The sequence below is a fragment of the Mesocricetus auratus genome, unplaced genomic scaffold (genome assembly GCF_017639785.1).
Source record: "Mesocricetus auratus isolate SY011 unplaced genomic scaffold, BCM_Maur_2.0 Super-Scaffold_100691, whole genome shotgun sequence".
Classification (NCBI taxonomy): Eukaryota; Metazoa; Chordata; class Mammalia; order Rodentia; family Cricetidae; genus Mesocricetus; species Mesocricetus auratus.
This window is the reverse complement of record NW_024429267.1, coordinates 5863852-5881196: the sequence shown is the minus strand read 5'-3', so window position 1 is coordinate 5881196 and position 17345 is coordinate 5863852. Positions and strand designations below refer to the sequence as shown.

Below are 17345 nucleotides of genomic sequence, written 5' to 3'. Positions count from 1 at the left end.
TTTTCAGAATAATAGAATATTTCATACAATCTGTAGTCAGAATTGCTACTCCCACAGCATCTGTTTAACTTTTTTAAAAATGCCTTTTGGCTCTTAAAAAAAACCAACTTTATTTTATGTGCTTTGGAATGAAAGTGTCAGATCCTCTGGAACTGGAATTACTGATAATTGTGAGCTGCCTTGTGGGTGCTGGGAATTGAACCTTAGTCTTCTGGAAAAGCAGCCAGTGCTCTTAACCACTGAGCCATCTCTCTAGCCAACTCTTTTTATGGTATCAATATGAGACTCTGAAATATCACATGAAGAACTATGGACCAAAATGTTGAACCCATCCTGAAAAAATTATCCAGAATCAAACATAGATCATTAATAAGTATAAAGTAAAAATAATTAGAACTCCTTTGTCTTGGTTATGTGTTTTCTAGAGGAAGGTAGAATTGTAGAGATGTCAGCATTGTATTTATCCTTTAATATGGGACTTTGTGGGCTAGGTTGATGGTTTGGCAGATGAAGGTACTTGACTACAAGCCTGAGGACTTGAGAACACCTACTTCCATAGGTTGTTCTGTGACATCCATATGGGTTGTGGAGTGCCCCACTCCATCCCCAAAATGCATGAATGAAATATAATTTGAAAAAAGAGTAAAAGAACAATAGCTGTGTTTGGTGATTCCACCTTTAGTCTTAGCACTTGGGCTCTCTCTGAGTTCAAGGCCAACCTGATTTACATAATAACCAGGTCAGATGGAATTACATAGTAAGATGCTATCTTAAAAAACAAATAATGGCCGGGCGTTGGTGGCGCACGCCTTTAACCCCAGCACTCGGGAGGCAGAGGCAGGTGGATCTCTGTGAGTTCGAGACCAGCCTGGACTACCAAGTGAGTTCCAGGACAGCCTCCAAAGCTACAGAGAAACCCTGTCTCGAAAAACCAAAAAAAATAAAATAAAATAAAATAAAAAATAAAAATAAAACACAAATAAAATGATGTAACATTGTTGCCATGTTTGGTACTCCTAAGAATTTGTAACATTTCTACCCTTTTTGTTGTTGATTTAGAAATGAGATAATTTAAGGAACAAAACAAAAATAAAAAGTTCTGACAGTCGGGACTGTTTCACAGAGAAACCCTGTCTCGAAAAATCAAAAAATCCCCCCCCAAAAGAAGCACCATAAGCAATGGCACAAATTTGTAAGCCCAGCATTTGGGAGATGGCAGCATAAGAATCAGGAATTCAGTGTCATTCTCTGCCACATATCAAGTTCAAGGCAAGCCTAGGTTACATGAAGCCTTTTCTCAAATGATAGATATGGGCTAGAGAGATGATGGCTCAACAGTTAAGAGCACTGGCTGCATTTCCAGAGGACCTGGGTTCAATACCCAGCACCCACATGGCAGCTCACAATTGTCTTGTAACTGCAGTTCCAGGGAATGCAACACCCTAGTGCAAACATGAATTCAGACAAAATATCAGTGTACATAAAATAAATTAATTCTCTAGAAAAAGAAAGTGACACTCATGAGATTCCTTTTTACCATCATTAATGACTTTGGTTCACCTTCCCCAAGTTCCTTCATTGTCATCAAAACTCTATTTCTGTTTTGTGTGGTGTTCTTTCCTATTCAGTGGGTAGACAACACTGGCTCAGCCTCACAGAAGAAGACTTCACTCTCAGCAGGACGGAGACTAGAACTTGGTTTATATCAGCACCAGCTGCGAATCCAGGATCAGGAATTCCAGGAAGGCTTTGATGGTGGCTGGTGCCTCTCTATGCATCAGCCCTGGGCTTCTCTGCTTGTCAGAGGGATTAAAAGGTAGAATTGCAATTCTTAACTTTTCAAAAGAGTTGAAAGTCAAAGTCTTAAAAGTGATAATATTTTTGATTTGGAATTATGGATTGGTGCTCCTTTGTATCAGTCACTGGTGACTTGCAATATCGTTCAATGAATATAAGTTTAAACAGAGCTAAGAATGGTGACACAACCGGGCAGTGGTGACCCGCACCTTTAATCCCAGCACTCAGGAGGCAGAGGCAAGTGGATCTCTGTCGAGGCCAGCCTGGTCTACAGAGCGAGTGCCAGGACAGTCAAGGCTACACAGAGAAACCCTGTTATTTCCATTGTGTTTTCCTATGTGAATCAGTACTTAGTGACACCATGTTATTTATATATATTTTTTTTGTTTGGGTTTTTTATTTAATTTATCATTTATACTACATGCTCATTTTTCCCTTCCTCTTCTAGAATTTTATATGCTGGCAATGTCCTAACAGTGTGTATGTGTGTGTGTGTTTGGTTTTTTATATATATATATATATATATATATATATATATATATATATATATCAGTATATACTCTTTAAAACACAATTTTAGTTTCTAAAGGAGTAGCTGTATATCCCAAACTAGTACTATACAGTTTTCAATTGAAGATATTGAGGCAGGCAAAGTTAAGCTAGATTGATCTGAATTATAAAAATAGACTTCAGGTTTTCCAAGTGTTCATGTGCTCTAAGCTTCAGTTGTTTCTCTACTTCTTGGAAAGAAACTTTACTAACATTTAGAAATACTAATTTGTATAGGTTTTGCTGTTCACTGTCATTTCCCTCCTTTATTTACTAAGGTACACCAGGCGTTTCCCTCACTGAAAGTCATGCTTTCTTGCTTTGGTTCTGTCACTTCACAGTCAGTCCATGTGTGTAGTGCTGTCAGTACAGAAAAACATGAATCTGCTTCTCTTTTAGGACATCCATGCCCTCACATGTCTATTCTTATTCACTTCCTGTTTGCTTTCGTCCTTTTCCAAAGTAGGAGATGGAACAGCATATACTCCTCAGCTTCCAGAGTCAGGATGCTTTGGTTTCCCTCCTGTTTTAGTTCTATGTTACTCATCTTTTCTCACTAAAAAAACAGGATGAGCAGCATCTCTCACTTAATCATACTTGAGGGACCATTTTCTAGCAATTCTTCAGGTTATTTGGTCAGAGGAGAAAGATATATTTGTTCATTCCCCATAATGATTACTCACAGTGTATTTGGTACGCTTTTAATTAATCTATATTGGAAAACTAAGAAATAAAAAATTCATAGCCCTATTTCCTGGTTTTGTTTTTTTTAAACATTTTTTAGATTCATTCATTCATTCATTCATTCATTCATTTATACAGCATTTGTCTGTATGCCTGCAGACCAGAAGAGGGTGCCAGATCTCATTACAGATGGTTGTAAGCCACCAAGTGGTTGCTGGGAATTGAATACAGGTCCTCTGGAAGAACAGCCAATGCTCTTAACTTCTGAGCCATCTCTCCAGCCTCCCCTATTTCCTGTTGTAAGAATGAGATTGGGGCCAACTGGTGGAGGTTTCACACCTTTTTTAATCCTAGCACTCAGGAGGCAAAATCCCACAACAAAATTTAGATGACTCAGAGCTCTCTGTTGGACCTGATCTTTTTTGGGTCTCTGAGGGCAGATATGGCATATACACACATCGATATACAGATATACAAGTAGTGTCTAGGTTTCGCTAGATTTCTCTGCTTGGCCTGGAAGTTGCTGTGTAGACCAGGCTGACCTCAAACTCAGAGATCCACCTGCTTGTGTCTCTCAAGTGCTGGGATTAATGGTGTGAGTCACCTTTTCTGGCCCCTGCCAATATAAGTTTGATCCCCAGAACTCATAGTGGAGAAGAGAACAAATTCCTCCAAGTTGTCCTCTACCCACCATACAAACGCCATGTCTCATATGTGCCCTCCCTACAAAATAAATAAATGTAATAATTATAAACTTTGGATTATAGAAATCCCAAGCCAAGTAACGGTTCCAGATCTGGATTACAGAGATCAGGTGACAAGTAGGAGTTGAGAGAAATGACTGATATTGGTGATGGCAGAGACGTTAGCCGACAGAATTCAATTCAACTTTAAGAAGTATTGTGGGAGAAGTATTGTTCACAAAAGACTCCCTCTTGATGAGGTGTCTTCCTTAGATCTCTTGGTCCAAATGAATAATTTGCTGTAGGATTTGCTGTATACTATGGGATCTTCAAGGAAACTAGAATTTAGATCCTTCTCATTGAGTTTTTATTTGTTTAAGGGTGGAGGGCAGATCCTGGTACACACCTCACAGGGGAAGACTCTGGATAGCAGCCACAGGTAAAAAACCTTCCCCTCAAGAAGTCTCAGAACTCCAGGCCACCTATTGTCTTCTTCGTGGGAAAGGTAACAGCCACACATATACTCGGTTTTCAGTCTCAGTTTGTCCTTAATGCTCATCTACTTCTATTTCCTTTTCTGTTTGGCTTTTTCTTGTGTTAAAGAGACTTAAAACCTCACATGTGTCTATTAGTTTGATTTGGAGACTGGGTCTCCCAGTATAGCCCAGCTGCCCTGGAACTCTCTTTGTGGCTAGGCTAATTCAGACTCAAGGCAGTTTTCTTGCCTCAGCTTCCCAAATGGTAGGATAAGAGGTATGAGCCTCCGCGCTCAGCTTATTAGTGGGTTGAATGATAAATCATAAACAGCTATCCAATTAATGTCTCTAAAAATGCAAGGCTGAGTATGGTGAGACATACTATCAATCCCAGCACTTGGGAGGTAGAAGCAGGTGAATCTCTCTTGAGTTTGAGGCCCATCTGGTCCTTGCAATAAGTTCCAGGCTAGCTAGAACTACATAGTGATACCCTGTTTAAAAAAAATAAGTTAAATATTAGAAATTGAAATAAATATTTCACAAACCAAAAAACCCCCTAATTTTCATGTTTTTTTCTAATTTTAATTATTTTAAGAGTTTTGTCTATTTGTATGTATACACATGTGCAGTGCATGGAGGCGAGAAGGGGGTGTTGGATCCCCTGGAACTAGGTTTACAAATAGATGGTTGTAAGCTGCCATGTGGGTACTCGGAACTAAACGTAGGTCCTCGGGAAAAGCAGCCAGTACTCTTAACTGCTGCACCATTTCTTCAGTCCTTAATGGGAAATATTTATCCATCTATCTGTTTATCTATTTATTTTGAGGTAGGGTCTTATGCATACCGTGGTTGACCTGGAACTTGATATGTAGACTAGGTAGGCCTCGAACAAGCATATATCTACCTGCTTCTGCCTCTTAAGTACTTGGATTAAAGGAGTGCACCACCACACCTGCCAACCAACTAATCTTAGTTGTGTGATCTGTGAAAACCTTTTATCTATTTATTATGGAGATAAAATAACTGATGGGGGGGTAAGAAAAAAATAAGAATTTTGTGAGTCTGGAGAGATGACTCAGTGTATTTATTTGTTTGTTTGTTTGTTATGTATACAGTGTTCTGTCTACATGCATGCTTGCATGCCAGAAGAGGGCACCAGATCTCATTACAGATGGTTGTGAGCCACATGTGGTTGCTGGGAATTGAACTCAGGAGAGATGGCTCAGTGTTAAGAGCTCCCACTGCTTCTGCAGATGTAGCAGCTTCAATCCCCAGCACCCATGCTGGGTAGCATCCATCTGAGCAGCTCACAAATGCTTCAGCTTCAGTAGAATCTGACACCTCGGACGTAGTGGGCACTTGCAATCATGTGCACACACCTAGACAAATACATACTTATAACTCAAAAATAATAAAAATAATTCTTATTTTTTAAAAGACTTTTAACCCTTGAATACCTTGTGTTCCCTCCTATTCTGGCCCATACAGTTGTGGAAACAAAGAGAAAGATAATTTTAAAATCTCTTTTGAAAGTCTCTAAGAAATCAAGCTGATGCAATCACTAGAGGCTGGAGAGATGGCTCAGCAGTTAGGAGCACTGACTGCTTTTCCAGAGGACTCGGATTCAATTCCCAGCACTCACATGGTGGCTCATACTTGTCTCTAACTCCAGTTTCCGGGAATATAACACCCTCACACAGGTGTACATGCAGGCAAAACACCAATACACATAAAATAAAAATAAATTAAAAAACAAAACCCACAAAATGCTCCCACTTATTATTTCTGAGCTGGCTGTGGTGGTGCATACTTTCTTTGGTTTTGTTTTCCAAGATAGGGTTTCTCTGAAGCTTTGGAGGCTGTCCTGGAACTTGCTCAGTAGAACAGGCTGACCTCTTGAATTCCCAAGTGCTGGGATTAAAGGCATGCACCACTACTGCCTTGCAGTGGTGCACACCTTAATCCTAGGAATGGGGAGACAGAAATCTGAGGATTTCTGAGTTTGAAGCCAGCCTGGTCTACAGAGCTAGTTCTAGCCAAGGCAACACAGGGAAATCCTGTCTCAAACAAACAAACAAACACACACACACACACACACACACACACACACACACACACACACACACACAAAACAAAACCAACAAAAAAAGAAAATCACATTTATTCTTTTGTTTGTTTTATCATACTTTTATGGGTTTTTTTTCTTATCACCTATAGCTGCTTTTCTTTCTTTTTTTTTTTCTAAAATACTGTACCTCCTGTTCTAATTTTAATTCTTTGGTTGTGATAAAAATCCATGGCCCGCCGGGCGTTGGTGGGGCACGCCTTTAATCCCAGCACTTGGGAGGCAGAGGCAGGTGGATCTCTGTGAGTTCGAGGTCAGCCTGTTCTACAAGAGCTAGTTCCAGGACAGCCTCCAAAGCCACAGAGAAACCCTGTCTCGAAAAACCAAAAAAAAAAAAAAAAATCCATGACCCAAAGCAACTTAGAGGAGAAAGGGTTTAAGGGTTTGTTTTAGCTTAGAATCCCAGGTTTCAGTCCATTATTTTAGGAAGCCACAGTGGCAGGAACTTGAAGTTACTACTCCCCTCATATACACAGTGAAGGGCAGACAGCCACATGTTCATCTGACTATTACCTTTCTCCACTCACATAATTCAGGACTCTGCTTAAAGAATAGTGCTGCCTCCGGGCAGTGGTGGCGCACACCTTTAATCCCAGCACTTGGGAGGCAGAGGCAGGCTGATCTCTGTGAGTTTGAGACCAGCGCCTGGTCTATAGAGCAGAATTCTAGGACAGCCTTCAAAGCCACAGAGAAAAAAGAATAGTGCTGCCTGCAATGGGCTGGGTCTTCCTAAATTTATGCTACACTCTCTCATTGAGGCTCTTCCTACATGATTGTATGTTGTGTCAAGTTAAAGCTAACCATCACACTTACTCTAATCCAATCCATTTAAGTCTACATTACAATTCATTTGATTGGAATCAACCTATAGAACCCTTGAACCTTGATGGAAGTAAAAGCTTCCAAATTCAGCATGTGAATAGTAAACTAAGGTAGTCACTCAATAGATTTTTGCTAAAATACAAGCAATTGTACCATATAAAAAGCTTTACTGTTTTCCTTTTGCTTCTACAGATAGATGATAGAAAAAATTATGTTCTCACAATTGAAAGCAGATTTCCTGAGTTCCAGTGTCACAAAAAAGGAAGTTTATCTGATCCTTTTGTTGTTTTCTGTTCAGATGTGGAATTTCCAAATGACTATCCATCAGGTTGTCTTCTGGGCTGTGTGGACCTAATTGATTGCTTGTCCCAGAAACAATTTCAGGAGCAGGTGAGTACTCTGCGTTCTTCTCATGGGCAGGCACTTGCTTACTGTCCTGACAGGTTCTAGGTCCTCATAACAGGCTATTCTGAAGTCAGTAACGTGCTAGGGATTTACAAGAAGAAAGGTCTTTCTTTCTCTCTCTCTTTTTCTCTTTAACTCCCCTCTTTCTTTTTTGAGAGACTTGTGGCACAGCTCAGGCTGGTTTCAAATTCATGGCCCTACCTTTTCTGCCTCCCTGAGAGTCCTTTGTGTCACATTCTGCTTTGTTTTGTTGTGAGCCATATCCTCTGCCTCTGCCTCTAGAGTGCTGAGATACAGGTGTGCAACCATCACCTCCAGCTCCAGGAGAATGGGTTTTTTGTTTTGTTATTAAGACAGAATTTCTCTGTAGCTTTGGAGCCCATCCTGAAACTTGTCTGTAGACCAGACTGGCCTCGAACTCACAGAGATCCACCTGTCTCTGCTTTATGAATATGTCAGAAACAGAATCACTTAGAGATTACGTGGTTTCTAGTGTATGGGGAAGCACCATGCCTACATTTCTGAAAACTAGCTGTCACTTCACCACAGTCCAGGGAAGGAAGTGTAAGGTCTTCACCTTTCTTTAAGCTTTGCTTTTCAGGTTGTGCCGATGGTGTACACCTTTATCCCAGCACTTGGGAGGCAGTGGCAGGCAGATTTCTGTCAGTTGGAGGCCAGCATGGTCTACATAGCTAGTACCAGATCAGCCAGGGCTACAAAGTGAGGCTTTGTCTCAAAAAACAAAGCAACCCAGGCAGTGGTGGTACATACCTTTAATCCCAGCACCCGGGAGGCAGAGGCAGGTAGATCTCTGAGTTCGTTGAGGCCAGCCTGGTCTACTGAACAAGTTCCAGGACAGCCTCCAAAGGTACAGAGACACCTGTCTTGAACACCCCCCCAAAAAAGCAAAAATTCTTTTAACGAAGAAACTCTAAAATATTGATTTTCATTTTGATTGGATAGTAGGTGTGAATAATCTGTTTTGGTTTATCCAGAAGCCTTTCTTTCAGACCATTGAACTCATGATAGGCAAGTGTATTTGAACTTGGTTTAATTTGTGCCATGTTGGGGTATGTGTGTACAAATTAAAAAAAAAAATCTCAGCCGGGCATTGGTGGCACACACCTTTAATCTGGAGGCAGAGGCAGGCGGGTCTCTGTGAGTTCGAAGCCAGCCTGGTCTACAAAGCGAATTCCAGGACAGCCTCCAAAACAATACAGAGAAACCCTGCCTCGAAAAGCCAAAAAAAAAAAAAAAAAAAAAAAAAATCTCTCAACTGACTTGACTCAAACACATTTTGAACATTAGGGGGCACCAAAGAACTTTAACTTCATTGGGAAATTCCTCAAATGTCGTGTTTGGGCTCAGACTAGCAACAAAAAAAAAAAAACGGTCAAATCCATCCTTGAAATAGAAAAGGTCTTACAGACTTTTTTCCTGTTCTTTGAGCAGTTACTTTAAGCATTTGGGCTTCTGCTACTGTACATAAAAAGATGTATTTCAACTTAGTTTTACTTAGTAAATTCATTTTTCTAGATGTTTGCCTTTTTTTTTTTCTTGCTGTGCTGGGTGAACCCAGGGCTTCATGAATTCTAGTCAAATACTCCAACACTAAGCTATATCTCCAGTCTCCCAAATAGCCTGTTTCCTTCCTTTTTTCCTCCTTCCTTCCTTCCTTTTTTCTCTTTCTCTTTTTCTTTCTATCTCTCCTTTCTTTCTCTCTCTCTCTCTTTCCTTCCTTCCTTTCCCTTTGTTCATTTCCTCCCTCCCTCCCTCCTCCTTCTTCCCTCTGTCCCTGCTCCCTCCTCCTTCCCTCCCTCCCTGCATCCTTCTCTCCCTCCCAAGACAGTATCTCACTATGTAGCTCTCTGTCCTGGAACTCACTCTGTAGACCAGGCTGCTCTTGAACTCACAGAGATCCACCTGCCTCTGCCTCCTGAGTGCTGATTAAAGTCAGATGCCACTCACCAGCTCCCAAATTTTTAAAAAAATTTACCGTTTCTCGCTCCCTAACCCTCTCAATACTTCCCCTGCAGACTTCAGCCATCAATTCTTATCCTCCTAGATTTCTTTATATGTTTGCCAGTTTATTTTTATTTTGCCCTTGGTGTGTTTTTGTGACAGGGTGTCACCATAATAGCCCAGGCTGATCCTGAACTTGCAGTCTTCCTACTTCAGCCTCACAAATGCTTGACTCCTGTTTTTTTTTTTTTTAAGATTTTATTTATTTATTATGAATACAACATCCTGCCTCTACATATGTCTGCACGCCAGGAGAGGGCTTCAGATCTCATTATCTCATTACGGATGGTTGTGAGCCACCATGTGGTTGCTGGGAATTGAACTCAGGACCTCTGGAAGAGCAGTCAGTGCTCTTAACCGCTGAGCCATCTCTCCAGCCCTTGACTCCTGTTTTTTTGTTCTGCCCTTAAGCATAGGAACATGAAGACTTTCATCTCCCTGCCCATGTACCTATACTTTTCCTTCTTTTCCACCTCTGTTTGTTTTAGTGTCCTACCCCCCTTTCTGCTATGAAAATAAGTGTATTAGTTTCTTTTCTGTTTGTTATGATACCATACCCGACAGAAGCAACCTTAAAGGAGAGAAGATGGATTTGTGGTGTCAGAGGGCACAGAGGGAACGGCATGGCAGGCGATGTCCAGTAGGTGACGGAAGCTGGCACCTGCTGCTTCTCACAGCTTGGCAGATATGAAGCAGAGAGGCAAGGTCCACGATTAGGGCTATAGCCCTCAAAGGCCCCCTTCAGTGATCCATCTCCACCATCCAGGCCACCACAATATCCCAAAATAACACCAGCAGCTGGGGACCACATGCCCAACCATATGAGCCTGTTAGGGACATTTTTAAAATTCAAACTAGAACATTGAAAACTATAATCTTAATATGTGGGGTATTTGGAGGGTTTCTGTGGTTGGAAATCTAATTAACAAATTATTTTCTCAAGGATACTGTTTCTTCAGGTCAGCATGATGCCTCTCCTTGAGCTTTGATTTATTGTGTGTAATGTAACTGAAGTTGCTGGGACAGTATGAAGAAATGCCAGAATCCTCCTGCATGTTCCATGATGGAGAGCCTGGCAACTCTCCTTACGTATGCCATGAACTCACACCTAAATGCTAGGAGTTGGTAGGTTTCATGGAACATTGAAACTTCATACCCTTTTCTCATGGCCATCAGGTTTTCTCTGGCTTTCTCCATTACTTTCTGTGTTTGAGAATATCATATGAATATATTCAGAGTAGTTAACAGCCTAATTTTGTTTTTTGTTTTTATTTGAGACAGGGCCTCACTATGTAGCTCTGGCTGGCCTGGAACTCTCTGTGTAAACTACTCTCTGTGTAGCCTTGAACTCTCTTTTCCTGCCCCTTAAGTGCTGAGATTAAAAGCATGCACCATCCCTGCCTTATTTTTTTAATTATGCCTATGTGTATGTTCAGATGGTTGTATGCACTTGTAAGTTATGAATCCAGAGGTGTCAGAGTTCCTAGGAGTTGAAGTTATAGTTGTGAGCCACCTAACTTGAGTGCTAGTCGTCAAACTTAAGGCCTCTGTAAGAGTAGGAAGCTCTTTTAACCACTGAGCCATCTCTCCACTCCAGTGGATCTTGTCACTTTTGGAAATGGTTTCTGTCTTTTGCCCCCACCCCCACTCCCACCCCCACCCCCAGTAGAAGATCTGGGATTACAGATGCTTCTGTGTTTAACTTTACATGAATTCTGAGGACTTAGACTCAGGTCCTCACGCTTTAGCAGCAAGCACTTCACCATTGAGTCATCTCAGTGTTTGTTTGATTTATGGTACTGTGACTAAACAAACCCAGGGCCTTGCTCACTCTAGGCAAGTGCTCTACCACTCTTAGCCTAATTCTTGTTTTTAAATGAATGAGTTGGTATTTGGGAGAAGTCCTGTACTAGGATTTCACAAAGTACTTCATTAGGTGTTTCCTGAAATTAACGAACATCTGGGAATCATCTTTGGATTAAACAAATTTGTTTAGAGTTTCTCAGTGCCTTTAATATGCAAGTACAAGTTAAGGGTCTCTGAGAGGTAGATAAAATGCATTTTCCTCCCTGCAGCAGTGTTAGTAATCAGATCCAGGACCTTGCACATGGACAAGTGCTCTACCGCTGAGTTACTTTCCTGTCCCCCCTCACGCATACTCATTGCTTGTTTTCATACTACAGAGCTGAACAATTTAGGATGTAAGGTCATCTTACTGAGCAAGAACTATTCAGTTCTTGCTGTTTCTAACCTGTGTCTTCACCATCTCAACATGGATGCTTATTAACCAGCTGAGTCACATTTTCTTGAAAAACTGTGGTGCTAACAATCTTTATGTCAGCTGAAACTAACCTCCTATTTGACTTGGACCACATTTTTCTTCAGCATGCTGTTGCTTATATTTTCCCTCCCCCAAAGAAACTTGGTCATTTATTTCTGACCTCATATTCTTGGACAGTTTTTGATAAATTAAAATATATTAAGCCCTTACTATTTTTTGGCATAGTGTGATCACTTAGTTCTCTAAAAAGAATAAGAATAGAAAAGATTTGTTTCATAGTGTTTTGTTTTGTTTTGTTTTGTTTTTTTTGGTTTTTTTACATCATAGTGCTTTTAAAATCAAGTGCACCACACACTAAATGGCCTTTAAAAAAGTATGTGCTGTAACAGGCTTACTTTATCTTTTTAAGGTAAGTTTAACCAGCATGGCTAATTTGTGCCAGGGGAAAAAAAAATCCCACTAGACCTTCAACCCTTCTCTGAGTAATGGCAGGGGAGGAAGCTAGACCAGGAAGGAGTCTATAGAAAAGGCTGCAGGGTGACTGGGAAGGGTAGGTAGATGAGAGCCATCTCCTCAGAGCTTCTCCAGTGTTCCCCTGGAAGGAGCTCCTGCTGTTTGCCAGCGTTTTATCTGCCAGCAGCAGATGTAAGCTCTCAAAAACAGCAGGGAGGATGTTGACTGCAACAATGCATCCAGGCTGTGGTTTGTAACCTCAACAGTGAGGCAGTTAAAACTTTTTTTTAACAAAGACATTTTGATTGCCAAATCCATAACCATTAGCAGCTGTGGTTTTGAGCAGTTCTCCAGACCTAACAAGTTTTCAGACGGAGTTGTGTTGTTGGCCTTTGTTTTTAAGGGTCTGTATTGTTTGTGCTATTTATATCTCTGCCTTCAAAAGAAATTCAGATCTGTCTGAAATCTCCAAGGTCATTGATTATTCTATTTCTTCTCAACAGAACCCATTCCTCTTGTGCCAGCTTTCTGTTAGCTTATTTGATGTGAAGGTTTTTTAATAGCAGACCAGATCCTATCTTCCAAGAACTACGCTGAGACAGTTCTGCTGGGTCCTGTTCTCTCGTAGTTTACACCAATAGAGAGAAGAATATGTCTTCCATCAACTTTAAGATTATCTAAGCACCAGGAGGTGGTAGTGCACCTTCAATCCCAGCACTCAGAAAGTACAGGCAAGCAGATCTCTGAGTTCAAGGCCATCCTGGTCTACTTACTTACTGATCAAGTTCCTGGACAGCCAAGGCTACACAGAGAAACCCTATCTCAAAAAACAAACAAGATCTAGATGGCACAGATGTCTGGAAAATTGAGATCTCCCTTTGTGTGGATATCCCCAGCTTCTGTCTGTCACTGATGGGTCTTCTCGATCTAAGAAGGAAGAAATTAGAACTTGAAGGAAGTAATGTTTAACATTCAAACCCAGCCTTAGCCTTGAAAATGCCAAATCCCTAATTCTGTTTTTAAATCTATGAGGAAAGTAAGGAGGGAGTGGTGGTGCATGCTAGTACTCCAGGAGTCTGAGGCAGGAAGAGCGCTGAATTTCATACTCACCTGGGCTGCATAGTCTCATTAACTAAAAAAAAAAATTGAATAAAATAAAGTCTGATGGGATAGGATATGACTCAGTGCAGAGTCCTATGGGTGACACTGTCCTATCAGTCTGTTAGTTCTACTGACAAAATTTGCCTATGCATATACCTCAGAATATTCATAAGAGACCATGAGGGCTGTTATTTGCAACACAACAAAAAAGGAAACGCTGTGTTGTTAGCAACCAGCTGCCCTCCAAGCACTTCTTTAAGAAATCACATTTGAGTGAGGTAGAGAATGTCTAATCAGAATGTTTAAGAAAACTAGAACATTCATTAGAGTTTGTAGTGGTCAGAACATACTGTTATTGTTGCTTGAACTTTGGATATCAAGTATTCACTTGAAAATGGTTTAAGGATGCTGGAGAGATGGCTCAGAGGTTAAGAGCACTGACTGCTCTTCCAGAGGTCCTGAGTTCAATTCCCAGAAACCATGTGGTGACTCACAGCCATCTATAATGAGATCTGGTTCCTCTTCTAGCATGCATGCATACAGACAGAAAACTGTATACATAACAAAATAAATAAATCTTTAAAAAAAAAAGGAAAGAAAAAAAATGGTTTAAGGATGCTGGGCGGTGGTGGCACACCAGAACTCAGGAGTCAGTGGCAAGTAGATCTGTATGTGTTCCCGGCCTGGTCTACATAGTGAGGTCCAGGCCAGCCAAGGCTACATAGAGAGACCCTGTCTTAAAAAAACAAAACAAGGGAGGCAGAGGCAGGCGGATCTCTGTGAGTTCGAGGCCAGGCTGGACCAACAGCCTCCAAAACAGTACCCTGTCTCAAAAACCAAAAAAAAAAAAAAAAAAAAAAAAAAACCCAAAAAACAAAAGTGAAAGAAAAAAGATTTTCTTATGTGATATTCATCCATCAGTAAATATTTGGGTGCTGGTGTAAGTCAGATACCATTGTAGATATTGAAGAAAACAAGATAAATCAGGTGTAGCTTCTGTCCTTGGATGCATGAATGGTCACTAGAGAATTGTGTTAACAATCAAAAAGTGAAGATTGGTATGTTTTGTGTTTTCTGTGGTGCTAGGATTAAAGCCAGAGCCTCAAGCACTTAACCACTGAATATACCCCCTACCCAAGATAACTCTTAAGCCAAAGTGCATGCCTGCCTGCAATACCAACATTCTTCAGGCTGAGGCAAGAGGATTGAAGGATTGCAAATTCAAGCCTGGGAGTTTGGGAGGGGTGGGAGGAGAAGAGGACAAGATGGTGGGGAGACTACCTTTCAAGTCTTAAAGGACAGAAGTATAATTTCTAGTTGAAAGCCATTCCATATCTTTGCATTCACTTTGGAGAATAATAAAAAGCTATCACTGTCAATCATTGAATATGTGCTTCACTTATTATGTATATGTATGTTATTTTCTAAACCTCACAACAAATTGACACAGGTGTGGTAGCACACACTTTTAATCCCAGCACTTGAGAGGCAGAAATAGATGAATCTCAGTAAGTTCAAGGCCTATAAAGCAGTTCTTTACCATCAGGTATATACAGTGAGATCCTGTGTCAAAAACAAAAGAAGATATTGGAGAGATGACTCTGGTTAAGAGCACTGGCTGCTCTTCTAGGAGACTTGGGTTTAGTTCCCAACACCTACATGGTAACTCCTGTCCCAGGGTATCCAAAATCTCTGACCTCTATGGGTACTGCCTGCAGTGGTGCATAGACATACCTGCAGGCAAAGCAGCCATGCACTTAAAGTAGAATAAAACAAAAACGACAACAAAACAATTCCAAACGAAGTATCATTGCTCTTCTTTCAAAGATGAACTTAAAACTTCGAGTAACTTACATAATGTCAGCAAAAAGATGATAAAATTGAGGTTTTGCTGTTGAAGTTGTCTTCCTTAGTTGGTAGAAAAGCGTATTCCACAATGAGAAGATAGTGGAAGCAAAGGCACAGGTAGGAAGTCAGGGTCTGTGTGGCTAGTGTGACAAGCCTATCTGTTGGACAATGTGAGTGAAGAGGAAGCAGCAAACAAGATGGGAAAGTAGGTGGTGGTCAGATGGTAGACAGAGCCCAGAGGAAAGATCTCTAGTGAGCTGGGAAATGTGGAGGAGTATTTTGAAAGTTTATATGAAGCAATAAGGTGATAAAGAGCCCTGCCTGAGGAAAACTCTTTGGCTGCAATGTGGGAAGGTGGATTGGAAAGATTCTGAAGGTGGGAAGACTGTTGCAGTCCAGGGCAGGGATATATAAAGATCTATTTCATGATAATACCAGCAGAATTGGACTAGAGAGGAAAACGTGCAATAGGCCTGGTGTTGGTAGAAGCAAACATTCATGTAATATGTTAATTTTACCCTACCAAACCATGGCTTAGGGAGCTGGAGCTGCTTGATCTAGAAGGACTTGTAGCTTCCTTTCTTACACTCTGTTCACGTTGTCATCTTGGTTTGTCATCCAGTCTTCTGTGTTATCCTAGTGACTTATTATTCAGAATACTATATAAACATATATTCAATATGTATTAATGAAGCAAAAGAGAAGAAGAATTAATTATTGCCATCATGTGGTTGCTGGGAATTGAACTCAGACCTCTGGAAGAGCAGTCAGTGCTCTTAACCTCTGAGCCATCTCTCCAGCCCCGCATTCAGTGCTCTTAAACACTGAGCCATCTCTTCAATCTCCCCAGCCCATGAATTTCTTATGCTTCTGCGTCCACCTTCACATGTTGGTATTGAAGGCATTTGCTTCTATGCCTGGCCTTGCTGTGTTGCTCAGGCTATTTCTGTGTTAGCCTGTATATAGTTTTGGAATTGCCAACCCATCTCTGGTTCCATGAGTTGCTTTGAAGGAAAATGTAAATGAGAAGTACTTTGAAAACTGTCTTTTATTTATTTTTTAATAGTTTCATACACATATAAAATCCGTCTTGATTGTAGCGGCTCCCAACACCTGCAGTGTTTAACCCAAAGCACAGTCGCTTACAGGTGTGCTTCTTTAGACCTGCTGTGCACAATTGTGGCCGCCATGTTTACCAGATGCCTGTCTTTTGTTTGTCCTCACCTCAGTCTTGGAATCAGTTTTCAGCTAATTGGATTTCAGAGCCTGATTTCATATATTGTATACTTTCCCCAGAGTTTAAACCCAGAAAACCTACAGCAAATGTATGTTCTTGTCAGTGAATGGTTTCTTGACTGTTTGCCCTGGGGAGACAGGTAAAAGATTTGTAAGTCATGGGATAGAGCTGGAACTCAGTGGTAGAGTGCTCGGCCAGGATGCACAAGGCCCTGTTACAATCACCACCCCTGCCCCCCCCACACTGTGTATAGAATTTACTTGGGGATTTGTTGGGAAGAGTGACATAATTAAGGAGCTATTGATCATTTTAATATGAGGACTAAGTGCGGGCTTGCATAGTTGAGCAGAAATCTTTATTTGGCTCTAAATCAGTAGTAGTTACCAAAAAGTACTAACCTTCTCCTCCCTGTTATGAAAATGACAAAAGAAATGTTTTCTAAATGGCTGGCAAACGATTTCCCCTGAGAGGAGAAGAAATAGCTGATTGGCAGTTCATTATCTCTTGTGTTAGACAGCCACGAAAGTTATGATGCATGAAAGAAAGATAGGCACACCTCCACTACTCCTCAGGCTGGAAAGTTATGATGCATGAAAGAAAGATAGGCACACCTCCACTACTCCTCAGGCTGGAACTTGTCTCTATAGACAGAGACAAAAGCACCTGCCAGAGACTTTGGCCAAATTTGCATCATTCCTTGATTTATGCTCATGTTTCCTGACCTGTTTATTATGCTTTATGGATGACCTTTAATCTAGCATTTCACTAAACAGGATGTGACATTCGAGCTTATTTGTGTTCTTCATTTCCCTTTTAATTTATTCTTACTGAACCTGCTGCATTTTCATCTTTGTAAATTTCA

At 40.9% G+C, this 17345-nt stretch overlaps 1 protein-coding gene across 3 annotated transcripts in view; it reads left to right on the top strand.

The window, feature by feature from the left end:
* Trip4 (thyroid hormone receptor interactor 4) overlaps positions 1-17345 on the top strand; it is a 74001-nt gene that overhangs the window by 43390 nt on the left and 13266 nt on the right. For all 3 annotated transcript variants that reach the window (XM_040740272.1, XM_040740271.1, XM_040740269.1), the window contains 3 exons: positions 1629-1816; positions 4094-4218; positions 7435-7526. In XM_040740272.1, the coding sequence (XP_040596206.1) occupies positions 1629-1816; positions 4094-4218; positions 7435-7526 (405 nt within the window). The remainder of the gene's footprint in view (positions 1-1628; positions 1817-4093; positions 4219-7434; positions 7527-17345) is intronic.